Consider the following 16,598-nt stretch of genomic DNA (forward strand, 5'->3'; position numbering starts at 1 on the left):
AATTAGGTGTGAGTGATACTATTAATAAAAAAATGTTTCACTAGTGATGACATTACTATAATCATGACTTATGTATTTAGCTGAAGCATTTTTCCGAAGGAGTTACAATGATTTATCCATTTATCCGTCCGAACCACTCGCCCCATACGGGACACGGAGAACCGGAGCCTAACCCGGCACACAGGGCATAAGGCCGGAAGGGGAGGGGGGACATCCAGAACGGGACGCCAGTCCGTCGCAAGGCACCCCAAGCGGGACTTGAACCCCAAACCCACCGAAGAGCAGGACCAGGACCAACCCACCGCAACCCCTGCTTATCCATTTGTACAGCTGGGTAATTTTTACTGGAGTAACTCAGGGTACGTACTTTGCTCAAAAAGTACTACAGCTCGAGGTGGGATTTCAAACTTTAGGGTCAGAAGGCAGCCTATCTAAACACTCTGCTACCAGCCATCCACAGCTTATGGTTGTTTTTACTACTACTGCTAGTAGTAGTGGAAGTCAGCAGCAGTGAGCAGCTGTGTATTTCACTGAAGAAAATGAATGAATGCATCCCTTAATACTCCCATACTACATTTTATTGCTTTCTATTTTAATTGAATATCATATTAACAGTAAATTGTTTCAAAAACTATATTCATGGAGGGGGTGTGGTGGTGCAGCGGGTTTGGCCAGGGCCTGCTCTCTGGCAGGTCTGGGGTTCGAGTCTTGGTTGGGGTGCCTTGCGACGGACTGGCGTCCTGTCCTGGGTATGTCTCCTCCCCCTCCAGCCTTATGCCCTGTGTCATCAGGTTAGGCTCCAGTTTGCCGCGACCCTGCTCGGGACAAGCAGTTTCAGACTATATTCATGCATATATCTCTATAAGAGCAGATAAATAACAGGTTGCAAACACTGAAACAAAGTATAAGACTTTTTCAGTTAAAAGTAGAAGATCCAGATGTAAATACTCACACAGCCTTTCTGCAGCACTTCACAGCTGGGATGAGTCTGATACGACCCTCTGGTGACGTGTTGAATGTTGAGATATCAAACACATCCAATACCTCATTCGACATGAGGAGCACATAGGCCAGACAGGAACACTCTGCAGGAGTGAGTTTCTCCCCTGAAGAACTGTCCCGGTACTTCTGGACTTTCTTCAGAAGGGAAAAGTCATTCAATTCAACCAAACAGAGGAAAAGATTCATATACCTCTCAGGTGAAGGATACTTCGTCCTCAGTACTTTAATGTATTTAACTGTTTTCTTGATGCTCTCTGAGCTGCTCTCAGTCTGTGTAAACAACCCTTGTAAGAGACTCTTGTTGGAGTCCATTGAGAGGCCAAGAAGGAAGCGAAGGAAGAGGTCCAGATGTCCATTCTTACTCTCCAAGGCCTTGTTAACTGCGAGTTTGTGCAACTCATTCAAAAGCATTTCGAGATGTGAGACTCTTGACTTTTTTTCAGAAAAAAGTTTGAGGGAATCCATTTTATTGCTGGCATGACAGTGGATGACATACAGAGCAGCAAGAAACTCCTGAATGCTCAAATGCACAAAGCAGTACACCTTCTTCTTATACATCACTGATTCCTCCTTGAAGATTTGGGTGCACACCCCAGAATACACTGATACTTCACTGACATCAATGTCACAGTCTTTCAAGTCCGTTTCATAAAATATGATATTTCCCTTTTCCAGCTGGTGGAAAGCTAACTCTGCCAACTTAAGTATAAGATCTCTGTCTGACTGTGACACGTTTCTGGAGTCGGTCTCATTGGTTCCATGATACTTCTTGTTCTTTATGTTGGTCTGAATGAGCAGGAAGTGTGTATACATTTGTGTCAGAGTTGTAGGTATTTCTTCACCACCATCATTACCTAGCATTTTCTCAAGAACAGTTGCTGAAATCCAACAGAAAACTGGTATGTGACACATGATGTAGAGGCTCCTTGATGACTGTATGTGAGATATAATTCTGTTGGCCAGATCCTCATCACTGAATCTTTTATGAAAATACTCCTCTTTTTGTGGGTCATTAAACCCCCGAATCTCTGTCACCTGGTCAACATACTCAGGAGGGATCTGACTGGCTGCTGCTGGCCTGGTTGTTATCCACAGGAGAGCAGAAGGAAGAAGAATCCTCTTAATGAGGTTGGTCAACAACACATCGACTGATGTGGCCTCCTTAACATCAGACAACCTCATGTGATGAAAATTCAACGGAAGTCTGCTTTCATCCAGACCATCAAAGATCAGCATAACTTTATATTTATTAAATCTGATGTCTTTGATATTTTCTATTTCTGGATAGAACTCATGAAGAAGTTCAAGAAGACTGTACTGCTCATCTTTAATTAAATTGAGTTCCCGAAAAGGAAGAACAAAAATGAAATCAATGTCCTGATTGGCTTTTCCTTCAGCCCAGTCAAGGATGAACTTCTGCACAGAAACTGTTTTTCCAATGCCAGCAATGCCCTTGGTCAGCACAGTTCTGATGGTTCTCTCTTGACCAGGTAGGCACTTGAAAATGTCGTTGCAGTTGATAGGAGTGTCTAGTGAACTGTGTGTCCTGTAAGCACTCTCGATCTGCCACACCTCATGTTCATCATTGACTCCTTCTCTCTCTCCCTCTGTGATGTATAGCTCAGTGTAGATTCTGTTCAGGAGGGTTGGGTTTCCCTGCTTTGCAATCCCTTCAAAAATGTGTTTAAATGTAGATTCTAGTTTGGTCTTGTGTTTCATCTGGACTCTCCTCACATCATAGTCTGCAAAGGGTAAAATGAGTTAGAAACGTTAAGCAATGTCTTGTAAATTTCAAGATGCACTGAAGTAGTGACTAAATTTCACAGGAACATGTGAATACTGTGCACAAAATGGAACCCAAAAGAATTTTATGGAGATGATATTGCTTGCAGAATAAGACCAGGCCAAAGACCTCCTTCTTCACTAGTGGATCAGCCTACTGCTTTAAAGGAGGCATAAAGTACAACATCACAGACTTTAAACTGGAGTTAGTAGAAATCATTCTGAAACACTGAAACTGATGTTAAAGGACAACATTATAAAGAAACACATTCATGACTATAAGTTTCATGACTGCTTCCATGATAGTGTGTGACACATTATATGATTAAAATGATCAATAAATATATATACAGTTTCTATTTGCTACAGTTTTATAAACAGTGGCATAGGAAACAATAAAAAATAAACCTACCTCTGTGTATTTCTCTCAACAATGAGGCATTTGACTTTGACCTCTGGAAAGACTGTTGGGAAATAAAGACATCAGAACAGTACATTGCCAGTCATTCCAATCATATTGAAAATATTTGAAAAAAGCTTTTACTAGTGATTACAGAACTGTGTCCCCCTATTTCATATGTAATTGTTCTTGCTAGTGGGCCACAAACTGTCATTGTTCACACATTAGCTATAACTGCGCATGTCCTAACAAGATTTAGAAGTTTCCAGAATCCATCCCAGAAGCACAGGACATGTGGCAGTGCACACCTTGGATAAGATACCAGATAACCACAGGGTGAGAACACACACACGGGACAATTTAGAGTCACCAATTCACCTGGAACAAAGCCCAACTCTTTAGGCAGTGGGAGGAAACTGGCCAAAAGCCACATGAAAATGGGGAGAAAATACAAACTCCACACAGATTAAGATAGATTTTAATGCAGGTACAACTACTGGATATACTAATGTGGTTAAAATCCAAAAAAATAAAAATTCATCCTTATCCGCAACATAATCTTACAAATATTGTCCTGATTTAACAGTCCAATATAATATATATTACTGTAATTAACGTACCAACACTATAATTTCCCGAAACTTAAAATCAAAAAAGATAGAGAAGATTCAACAAAACTCAATCCAGTCAAAGAATCAGATTGAAATCCAATAATTATCCATCCATCCATCTTCCTCCGCTTATCCGGGAGCGGGTCGCGGGGGCAGTAGTCTAAGCAGAGCCCCCCAGACTTCCCTCTCCCCGCAAACCTCCTCCAGCTCCTCTGGGGGAACCCCAAGGCGTTCCCAGGCCAGCCGGGAGACGTAGTCTCTCCAACGTGTCCTGGGTCTGCCCCGAGGCCTCCTCCCAGTGGGACAAGCCCGGAACACCTCCCCAGGGAGGCATCCAGGAGGCATCCGAAACAGATGCCCGAGCCACCTCAACTGGCTCCTCTCGATGCGGAGGAGCAGCGGCTCTACTCCGAGCTCCTCCCGGGTGACTGAGCTCCTCACCCTATCCCTAAGGGTGCGCCCAGCCACTCTGCGGAGGAAACTCATTTCTGCCGCTTGTATCCGCGATCTCATTCTTTCGGTCATGATCCAGAGTTCATGACCATAGATGAGGGTAGGAACGTAGATTGACCGGTAAATTAAGAGCTTCGCCTTACGACTCAGCTCCTTCTTCACCACAACAGACCGGTACAATGACCGCATTATTGCGGACGCCGCACCGATCCGTCCGTCAACCTGCCGCTCCATTTCTCCCTCACTCGTGAACAAGACCCCGAGATACTTAAACTCCTCCACTTGAGGGAGCAACTCCTCCCTAACTCGGAGGGGGTAATCCACCTTTTTCCGACTGAGAACCATGGCCTCGGATTTGGAGGTGCTGATTCTCATCCCCGCCGCTTCGCACTCGGCTGCAAACCTCTCCAGTGCACGCTGCAAGTCTCGATTCGATGAAGCCAACAGGACCACATCGTCCGCAAAAAGCAGAGACAAGATCCTGCGGGGGGGTGCGGTGGCGCAGTGGGTTGGACCACACTCCTGCTCCCCGGTGGGTCTGGGGTTTGAGTCCCGCTTGGGGTGCCTTGCGGCGAACTGGCATCCCGTCCTGGGTGTGTCCCCTCCCTCTCCGGCCTTATGCCCTGTGTTACCGGGTAGGCTCCGGTTCCCCGCGACCCCATATGGGACAAGCAGTTCTGAAAATGTGTGTGTGTGTGTGTGTGTGTGTATTTTCATATACACTGCTCAAAAAAATTAAAGGAACACTTTGAAAACACATCAGATCTCAATGGGGAAAAAAATCATGCTGGATATCTATACTGATATGAACTGGGTAATGTGTTAGGAACGAAAGGATGCCACATCGTTCGATAGAAATGAAAATTATCAACCTACAGAGGGCTGAATTCAAGGACACCCCAAAAATCAAAGTGAAAAAATGATGCGGCAGGCTAGTCCATTTTGCTGAAATTTCATTGCAGCAACTCAAAATAGTACTCAGTAGTTTGTATGGCCCCCACGTGCTTGTATGCATGCCTGACAACGTCGGGGCATGCTCCTAATGAGACGACGGATGGTGTCCCGGGGTATTCCCTCCCAGATCTGGACCAGGGCATCACTGAGCTCCTGGACAGCCTGAGGTGCAAGCTGGTGGCGTCGGATGGACCGAAACATAATGTCCCAGAGGTGTTCTATTGGATTTAGGTCAGGCGAGCGTGGGGGCCATTCAATGGTATCAATTCCTTCATCCTCCAGGAACTGTCGAATCCCACACCCACCGAGGAGCTGTGAGGCACTGACTTAACCTGCCGTAGCACCGTGTCCCCATTGCAGCCTGATGTAACAGTTCTGAAATTGCAGTTTTTGTTCCACCATGTGGCGCAGTGGGTTGGACCGCAGTCCTGCTCTCCGGTGGGTCTGGGGTTTGAGTCCCGCTTGGGGTGCCTTGTGATGGACTGGCGTCCCGTCCTGGGTATGTCCCCTCCCCCTCCGGCCTTACGCCCTGTGTTGCCGGGTAGGCTCCGGTTCCCCGTGACCCCGTATGGGACAAGCGGTTCTGAAAGTGTGTGTGTGTGTGTGTTCCACCATGTGGGTGGAGCCTGTGTAAACTACAGTACTGTACTTCACCAAAGACTGTCACTATGTCACTGTGACCTCACACTGCTTTCTACTACTGTACTGTACCACAATTAGAGTGTAAGATGTTTTTGACCAATATATCAGCTTGATAAATGACTACATTGTAAATGTAAATTTAAATTGAAAGCAATGTGATATAAATCTTTCTCAGGTTCTAACTCAGTTTTATTTTCCTGCCAAAGAGAGAGTTTCAGTAAATTCTTCCACAGTGTAAGTTCTACTCTGTATAGAGCTGGTTTCCTCTCCTTCCATTGCAAAACCTCAGTCGTTACATTACATTTATTCATTTAGCTGACACTCTTCCGCAAAGCAAATTACAATGTTAAGGTTACAATTATTTACCCATTTATGCAGCTGGGTAATTTTTGTCCTGGAAAAATTTAGGATAAGTGCCTTGCTCCAGGGTACTACGGCCAGAAGTGGGGATCAAAGCTGCAACCTTTGGATCCAAAGGCAGCAGCTCTAACCACTACACTACCAGCTATCCCCATACACAGGGCCATGGAAGTTCCACCACGGCATGGAGCGGTCACTCTTCATTCTCGTACAGCTCGGTGCTGGAGACCAGTCATTCTGTTCCTCACCTCTGGGTCCAGATTTTCACTGGGCTCCATCAGTTGGTGTCTCTGCAGTACTACAATGTAGGACTGCTGGTCCAGCATCTCCTCCTTGTCATCACTAGGCTCCATTTCCTGTTGTTTCTCACTGCAGACAGGAAACAGGGAACCATTAAGGACACACATTGAAACCCAGAATTATTTCAATGTCTGTCTTGTACAGTTTCCGACGCACACAGGTGTGTTGAAGGACAGGACCACAGTGGGACCTACACAACTTCTTCACTTATTCATACAACCAGACAGGACTGTGGGACATGTTCTGTGTGCTACTTCTAAACATCCACCTGTCAGAACTGACTGTCCTCCTCATAGCCTCTCTTACACAAGTTTACTGTCTATTTTTCAACAAATAATTATTCCACTTAAAATCTTTCATTTGTTAAATTTGTATCTGACCCACCTTGTACTGGTGTATCCAGTGTATAAACAGCCTTGACCAATAGGGAACGTCACACCAGTAAACTCATTGGATCTTCCCCTCACACAGAGTCTCTTCACAGACACACGGCTGGCCACTGGGGGCGCTTTTCTCTTCCCCCTGGTTACACAACAGAGACAGAGGGACAGTATTATCCTCAGCCATCACTCCACCTACCTGCAGATACTGGGTATTACAGTCTGGACACAAGGATAATATTAGACTTTGTTCTGCCCACTGAGACCAGATGGAAATGGATAAAAATCACTGTTCATCCTCAGCTGACTGTGTACCACTTAAACACACCTTTAGTTTCTACTGAGTTCAGACAGATATATGTACTGCTTTTGCTGTATTTTTGTGATTGCCAATGTCGCCACAAAATAAAGTGACATATGGAAGGGACTCAGTCTGGGTGGCCTCGGTGTCTCTGGGCAGGAGAAACAAGGATTTGGTAACAGGCAATGAATAAATGCAGGCGGAAAGGCTGATGCACTAAAAGAAACGGCACGTGTGAAAGTTGTAGTGCGCACAAAGACGTGTGTCAGGAAAGACCAATAGGAACACCAAACCAACACCCAGCTTTGCGGTGTAAAACAGTCTAAAAACAAGGCTAGAAGAAACAGGAAAAAATCCATTTCGTTACAGCCTTTGGACATCATGAGCCTGCCTTCCTGTACCTGTACTTCATCAAGCCAGGTTTCAAAAGAAGCACAGATGCAGGGGACCGCTGGGGAATCTAGGAAGTGACTAAGGAAGCATGAACATAACGGTCACCAGTTCAAAATCAACTCACCTCAGCTGATGCCAAGATCTCCTAATTAGCATTTTCACTACTGTGAATTCCGCTATTGAACCTAATGGCTTCAGCCATTCCTTAAGAATTTACAGTATTTATAACAGGGAGAAGAACATTCCAGGAAATGTTTTCATGATGATAATTTTAACATGACAGAGATCAGAATTTCATGTGCTGCCATTATTTATCCAAAGATCATCAATCAGTTTTTCTAATACAATGACACACAAAGTTAGCGAAAATTTCAGATATCATCTGAAAAATCAAGTCATTTGGCGTTCAAAATTTTGATGCTCATTATTTGCACAATGGTGTCATTTGCTGATTGTGAAACCTTACCTTGCATTAGTGTGTCCACTACTGTAAATGACTGAAGCATCTTGTTCAGCTCCATTTTTGAGCCTAATGGGTTCAGGCATGGACCAGTCATTCCTCATTGACATACAGATGGCTGCTAGAGATCCTGGTCTCTGGTCCTGTGCCATGGCAGTTCCACCACTGAACCTAATGGGTTCAGACATGGACTGGTCATTCCTCATTGACATATAGATGACTGCTGGAGACCATGGTCTCTGGTCCTGTGCCATGGCAGTTCCACCACTGAACCTAATGGGTTCAGGCATGGACCGGTCACTCTTCATCGACATACAGCTGGGTGCTGGAGACCATGGTCTCTGGTCCTGTGCCATGGCAGTTCCACCACTGAACCTAATGGGTTCAGGCATGGACCGGTCACTCTTCATCGACATACAGCTGGGTCCTGGAGACCATAGTCTCTGGTCCTGTGCCATGGCAGTTCCACCACTGAACCTAATGGGTTCAGGCATGGACCGGTCACTCTTCATCAACATGCAGCTGGGTGCTGGAGACCCTGGTCTCTGGTCCTGTGCCATGGCAGTTCCACCACTGAACCTAATGGGTTCAGGCATGGACCGGTCACTCTTCATCGACATACAGCTGGGTCCTGGAGACCATGGTCTCTGGTCCTGTGCCATGGCAGTTCCACCACTGAACCTAATGGGTTCAGGCATGGACCGGTCACTCTTCATCGACATACAGCTGGGTGCTGGAGACCATGGTCTCTGGTCCTGTGCCATGGCAGTTCCACCACTGAACCTAATGGGTTCAGGCATGGACCGGTCACTCTTCATCGACATACAGCTGGGTCCTGGAGACCATGGTCTCTGGTCCTGTGCCATGGCAGTTCCACCACTGAACCTAATGGGTTCAGGCATGGACCGGTCACTCTTCATCGACATACAGCTGGGTGCTGGAGACCATGGTCTCTGGTCCTGTGCCATGGCAGTTCCACCACTGAACCTAATGGGTTCAGGCATGGACCGGTCATTCCTCATTGACATACAGATGGCTGCTGGAGATCCTGGTCTCTGGTCCTGTGCCATGGCAGTTCCACCACTGAACCTAATGGGTTCAGACATGGACTGGTCATTCCTCATTGACATATAGATGACTGCTGGAGACCATGGTCTCTGGTCCTGTGCCATGGCAGTTCCACCACTGAACCTAATGGGTTCAGACATGGACTGGTCATTCCTCATTGACATATAGATGACTGCTGGAGACCATGGTCTCTGGTCCTGTGCCATGGCAGTTCCACCACTGAACCTAATGGGTTCAGGCATGGACCGGTCACTCTTCATCGACATACAGCTGGGTGCTGGAGACCATGGTCTCTGGTCCTGTGCCATTGCAGTTCCACCACTGAACCTAATGGGTTCAGGCATGGACCGGTCACTCTTCATCGACATACAGCTGGGTGCTGGAGACCATGGTCTCTGGTCCTGTGCCATGGTAGTTCCACCACTGGACCTAATGGGTTCAGACATGGACCGGTCATTCCTCATTGACATACAGATGGCTGCTGGAGATCCTGGTCTCTGCTCCTGAACGCTGGAGATAAATCATGGACAGAGGGCTCACATCAGTGTTCAGTGTTACTGTAGCTACTGTCAGACACCTGACTGTCAGTCTCCACTTCCACTGCAGAGAGCTGACCATATCTGTCACACTCCTCTTTCATGTGGTGTTTCTTTTATTTTGTCCACCTCCTGCATGAATATTTCTTCCAGCATTAAAGCAGTAAGTTATTTTACCTTTGAGGAAGGGATGTGATGGGGGTAGGTGAGTTGCACTTAATCCAGCATATTATTTATATACTGCAGGTATCCAGTTGTCAAGGTTTCTTGTCGGCAGTAATTTACAATATAACCGGTGCCTCACAGCTCCTGGGTTGTGCAACTGAACAAGGGTTCAATTCATGCTAGCTGTGTGAAGTTTGCATGTTTTCTCCGTGTTTGTGTAGGTTTCCTTCCACACGCCAAACATGTCAATTTCATGATTCTAAACTGCCTTTACAGTGTGTGTGTCTGTGTGGATGAGAGTGAATGAGTTTGTGTTTGACCTGCAATGGACTGGTCTTCTGTCCAGGGTGAACCCTGTCTCACAACTCCAGAGTCACGACTCTAATATGATCATCATTAAAGCCTGTGTGGCAGGCCGGAATCAGGCCACACCCACAGAGCCTGGCCCCACCCTCATTTCCCGGACTGACAGGTGCACATGGGGCCTCTTAATCAGAGTGGAACAAGCACTAGGTGCGGCGTCCTCACTGAGTGGCTGAATCATGAAGAGAACTTAAGGACAATGTTATTACCTTTTGTGAGGATCCATGGCTCAGCCTGAAGGAAAATCCTCTGTCATGGAAGACGAAAATGTCCCTAAGATAAACAGAAAAACATTTGCGCTGTTCATTTTTAGAGAATCCCACTCCACTGTTCACCTGTTCAAATTAGTGCTTATAAGTCAGTCAACAACCTTGCAAACTGGTTCATCACAAAGGACAAACATTACAGGTCAGTATAATAATCTCCTTGGTGACGACATGGTGCACAGTGGGTAAAGCTGGTGCTTTAAACCTCCTGAGTTGCTCGGGGGGTGAAGGCCTTAACAAAACATGTGACTGGTCATTATGAGTTGGACCTGACTCAGTGTTGCATTTGTCATCATAACTCCTCTAGAGACACCTATAAAAATATTACTACAGTTGACCCTTGAACAACACGGGTTTGAACTGTGCGGGTCCACTTATAGGGGGTTGTTATTCAATAAATATATTGAAAAATTTTTTGGAGATTTGCAACAATTTCAAAAACTCGCAGACAAACCACGTAGCTTAGAAAAACTGAAAAAACTAAGAAAAAGTTATGTATGTCATGAATGCATACAATATATGTAGACACTAGTCTATTTTATCATTTACTACCATAAAATATACACAAATCTATTATAAAAAGGTAAAATTTCTCAAAACATACACACACAAACACTTACAGAACCATACACGCGCCATTCACAGTCGAGAGAAATGTAAAAAAAAAATGTAAATATGCAGTATTAAATCATAACTGCATAAAATTTACTGTAGCACATACCGTACTTCTGTAATAATTGGTCTATTTTATTGTCTAGTACCATAAATTACACACATTTCTTAATAAAAAAAGGAAAGACTTTGTGAAACAGGCGGCACGCTGGCACAGCGCTCTCTGGTGGGTCTGCGGTTCAAGCCCTGCTTGGGGTGCCTTGCGATGGACTGGCATCCCGTCCTGGGTGTGTCCCCTCCCTCTGCAGTCTTGCGCCCTGTGTTGCCGGGTTGGGCTCCGGTTTGCCGCGACCCCACTTGGGACAAGCAGTTTCAGACAGTGCGTGTGAGTGATTCTCTGAAGCAATCATATCGATTCCACTAGGCTACCGTAAAGCAATCATACTGCTGCTTCTTTGTTAACAATGCATGAATCGTTATACCTGTAAAGCTCGGAGGTTCTCAGTTCTGGGTCTGTTGTGGTGGAACGACCTTCCCCTGTCACTCAGAACTGCAGAAACTGATACCCACCAGATCCACTATGCCTAAGATCTCTTCAGATCATCTATGGTGTACCTGTTCACACATCGTAACTCCAGAAGCATCCCCAGATACAACCTTTATTCAGCCATTACTCTGGTATTGTACTGCTCATTTTTGTATCTTATAATATATGTAATAAAAAAAAAAAAAATGGAGTGGGTATCGGGATCTGTCTATCCTGTGTCTTATGCACCTACTTGAACGATGAACCTCGGTGCAGCAAGTGGTAGGTAACAAACTAGGTTTACTTGAGACATTCATATCTGCAGCTATGTCTCTTTCTCTCAATGTAATGCATTAATTGTACTTTTGCTGAGATGTACGTCGCTTTGGACAAAAGCGTCTGCTAAATTAATAAATGTAAATGTATCATACAAGACAATATTAACGTAGGAACTGACGGACAGAGAGACAGATAATTCATTCTGTAAACAGACAACGTAAACTTACGGTATCGAAAAATACAGTAGAGTAAATGTATTTTCTCTTCCTTATGATTTTCTTAACATTTTCTTTTCTCTAGCTTACTTTATTGTAAGGATACAGTAAATGATACACATAACATACAAAATATGTGTTAATCGACTGTTATGTTATCGGTACGGCTTCCAGTCAACAGTATTAGTAGTTAAGTTTTTGGGGAGTCAAAATTTCTACAAAGATTTTCAACTGCGCGGGGGGTTGGCGCCCCAAACCACCACGTTGTTCAAGGGTCAACTGTATAGTAATAATTGAGCAGTGTATTTAGTGGGAGTTTCAGGTACAGCAGAACAGGTGTACCTCTTAAGTACAGCTGTTAACTGAACCAAGGTTTTGATGAATCGTTACATACATAACGATAGTTGTTCGCGTAACACACAAACAAATAACCGACAGTATGGTACATGTGTCAAGGAATGTTTATCGCATTCCTCCACACCAGACCCTCTAGAGTCCTGAGAAGAAGTCGGTTGCTCTGGAGACCAGGTGCTGTGTCTGCCCCCGTGCTCATCCCAATGGCACAACAGTGGAGGGTGGGACTGAGACCCAACAGGTCCCTCAAGAACATCAAATGTTTAGCCTTAATCGTTCCATAAGCATGAATTAGCCTTAGGTAAAAACGAGCTACAAAGCTACTCGAAAGCAGCTCACTAAGCCTGTCTGAGGAACTGCTAACATGACCTTCTACTGCTCATATTGATGCTTTGCTGAGAACAAGCAAAACCTGTCACCGTGAATTGTTCGCAAGGCAGCGCAAGCGACACAACAGAAAAGGAGGGAAAAAACCTACAGCAACACACACACAGGCAAAAAGGACAGAGTGCGTGTGACATGATAATGAGTGATATGACTACAGTTCCCTGAGACTCAAAATGAAAACTTTAGTACAAAAGCAAACTTGGTACAAACATAAAATAAACGCAAATGTAAAGAAACTGCCTGAAGTTCTTGTCTCCCGTGGCTCTTACTTGCTTTAATATTTGCAACTTGTTTAAAATCTGGTCTTAACAATATAATTGGCGAAACACAAAATGCCATGGGTTTATGAAAAATAGACACATTAGTTCCAACATAAGATTAGTACTCAAGCTCATTGACTATTCAGAGAATACTGATTCAGACGCTAATGTTTTTGGATTTTTATAAAGCATTTGATTCATTAGAGCACCAATTTTTGCTTAAATCTCTTAGTGTTTTGGGTTTCGGATGTACTTTTATCAATATGGTGAGAATGCTTTATAATATTAATTCCTCAGTTTTGGTTGGCTTGTAAACTACTACGTTTTAGTTGTGACAGAGGAGTGCGTCAAGGTTGCCCCATTTCTCCGTTTCTTTTTCTTTCAGCCGTTGTATTGCTGTCAATTAATGTTTAACAAAATCCCATTTTAAAAGGCATTTCTATATTTGGTAAAGAATTTAAAATATCTCAACTAGCGGATGATACTACTTTATTTCTTAAAGACCAAAGTCAAATTCCTTTGAGCATCAATATTACTAAATCTTTTTCTGAAGCCTCGGGCTTATATTTAAATTTATCAAAGGGTGAACTATTTTGTCTTTTACGATACTCAACAATCATCGATACATCAAAGACTGTGTTAAGTACCTGGGGATTTTCCATACTAAAGATAGATTGACTCGCCAACAACTTAATTTTTCACCTAAAATAAAAACAAGAACAATCTTTAATTGTTGGCTTCAACGAGATCTGTCAATATATGGCAGAGTTCTTATATGTAACGCAGAAGGATTGTCTTGTTGTGTTTATCCCTCTTTATCTTTATTTGTTAGTGACAAAATCTGTGATGACATTAACAAAATGTTGTTGAATTTTACTTGGAAGAACAAATCCCACAAAATTAGGAATCCTGTTTTGTCTAATAGACGTTCTGAGGGTGGACTGGAAGTTTCGGATTTCAAAGAATTGGTTAGCTCATTCAGAATTAGTTGGTTAAAAAAATGTCTTTGCGGTAATGACTCAATTTGGCACTATATCCCCAATGCCATATTTCGTAGATTAAGCGGCTTAGATTTTCTTTTAAAATGCAATTTCATCCCTTCTAAATTACCAAAATCTCTCTAACTTTTACCAACAAGCTTTACTTGCTTGGAAATTGTGTTACGTGCACAGTTTTTCTCCTCACAAAGAAATTCTTCAAAATAACTGAAATATTTTAATCCGAGGCAAATCCTTTTTCATGGACAAGTGGTATGATAGAGGTTTTTTTTTTCTTTTGGATTTCTTTAAAATTGACAGCACTATACCGGAGTATGAAGAATTTATGACTTTGTATAATCTTCCTCTGCCAGCTAGGACTTTCAATTCTGTCATCAAAGCTTTATCTCCAACTTATCATGTGCACTTAAAACACACCTTTGCTTTAATGAAGGAAAAACAATTATGCCCAAACTTTTATTGGATGGTGTTTGTCTTCGTGATAAAAAATGTAATAATAAACATATACAGCAATTGTTACATTATTCAGTATACACATCCCCTAGATGTCATTTTTTCTGGAACAACTTTTTTGATAGTATTCACTGGAAGAAAGCATAGTTACTCCCTGAAAAATTTTGTATTCCTAATAAAATGAGAGGTACATTTTAAGATTCTTCATAATGTCTATCCAACCAACTCCCAAATTACTACTTTTGTTGATCTTTCAAACTTATGTGTTTTCTGCAAAATTGAGGAAGAAACTTTGTTTCATTTATTCCATTGCAGTAAGGTTAAATCTTTTGAGAGGACTTAAATTATTTATCTGATTATAAAATTTGATTTTAAGTTTTCATTGAAAGATATATTTCTATTATTCTGGCAGTGACCATGTTATTGATCTTGTTGTTAATTTTTTCGTGTTGCACTGTACATTTTTTTTCACAAAAACAAATTTCTCAAGACAAGTGAAGTTTGCCAGATTCGGTATCGGTGTCTTTCGCTTGCTGAGATTTCCCTATTTCTAAACTCTCTTAAAACTCACTGATAACAATAAGAATAACAAGTTTATTAAGAATTATGATCACATTTTTCGTACTGAATGATATGTTACTATTATTTTTTTTCTTTTCCTTTTATTGAATGTTATTGTATTTCAATACAGTGCTGTTCCTTTTCTGTAATAAAATAGAAAAAAAAATATTTGTCCCGTGGTTTCGTTTCCGCGTATGCGCACTCCGACACGCCTTACGTCACACGCATCCGCTCAGCCCCGCCCAAACAGTGTCAGTGGGCAAACAACGGCGAACAACAGCCGCGCGGCTGAACAGGAAACTCAACAGCATAAAACACATCAGAAACCTCCTCAGCAACCAAATAACAAAAATACCGCAAGATATTACAATAAGGTCAATTCCAGACGCACAACATAAACACGTAAGCAATCTTTCAGTCCAAGTCCCATTAAAATTACGTAAAATCACTAAATACATTAACTGAGTTGGTCACGCCCGGCGCTGAGTCAGTGACTCGGTGTTACACACAATAAATGGTTTTTAAACAGTTTTAACAATTTACAGTCTATTGACTGTGAAGGACATATGATATGATATTTTCTCGGGTGCGTCACGGACGGAGCTGTAACACACACAGCTAAAAAAAAAGTGTTTTAATGTAAAAGTCCTAACAGTTAATTATAAACAACTACCTTTTACACTGATTATTGTTAGAAATCAGCTGTGATCAGTTTTATTAGAGTACTACTGAAAATATCCACACCTTACTTACCGCACGAAGGGTTTTCTCTCCTGGATTCGAGCAACTTCCTGCTTAATTTCAGCTCGTTGTACTTTTCACTTTCGTTTTTGCTCATCATGTTTCGTCACTACCGTAAAACTGAAACTGCAGACAGTGCAGCGGCTCCTAACCGTTTTCAGTGAGATCCCTGGCCTGCGAAGGAGTCAAGTACATTACATTTATTTATTTATCAGACACTTCTCTCCAAAGAGAGAACTCTATGTAGTGTTACTATCAGCCCACACACCTTATTCACCGCAGTGACTTACACTGCTAGAAACACTACTTACACTGGTAGATACACTACTTTCAATGGGTCACTCATCCATTCATCAGTGGAACACACACACACTCTCTCTGTCACTCACACACTATGGATGAACCCGAACAGTATGTCTTTGGACTGTGGGAGGAAACCAGAGCACCTGTGGGAAACCCAGGCAGACACAGGGATAACATGCGAACTCCACACAAACTGAGTGGGGATCAAACCCATGCCCTCTTGCACCACCCAGGTGCTGTGAGACAGCAACTCTACTCACTGTGCTACTGTGCCAGCCTGAGTACTGTGAGCTGTGTGAGAATTGTGGGAGGGGGCACCGGTTACTACTACTACTAATAATAATAATAATAATAATAATAATAATAATAATAATACTACACACACACACACACACACATTTTCTGAACCACTTGTCCCATACGGGGTCGCAGGGAACCGGAGCCTAACCCAGCAGCACAGGGCGTAAGGCCGG

At 43.2% G+C, this 16,598-nt stretch overlaps 1 protein-coding gene across 1 annotated transcript; it reads right to left on the reverse strand.

The window, feature by feature from the left end:
- Positions 1–948: 948 nt before the first annotated feature.
- Positions 949–15,885, reverse strand: LOC108919738 (uncharacterized). Its single transcript, XM_029251964.1, has 7 exons — positions 15,835–15,885; positions 10,380–10,443; positions 8,045–9,616; positions 6,889–7,026; positions 6,453–6,573; positions 3,197–3,248; positions 949–2,744 (listed from the first exon to the last, which is right to left on the reverse strand). The coding sequence occupies exons 2-7, from the start codon at positions 10,394–10,396 to the stop codon at positions 949–951; spliced, it is 3,696 nt and encodes a 1,231-aa protein (XP_029107797.1). The 5' UTR covers positions 10,397–10,443; positions 15,835–15,885.
- Positions 15,886–16,598: the final 713 nt, after the last annotated feature.

The sequence above is a fragment of the Scleropages formosus genome, chromosome 1 (genome assembly GCF_900964775.1).
Source record: "Scleropages formosus chromosome 1, fSclFor1.1, whole genome shotgun sequence".
Lineage (NCBI taxonomy): Eukaryota > Metazoa > Chordata > Actinopteri > Osteoglossiformes > Osteoglossidae > Scleropages > Scleropages formosus.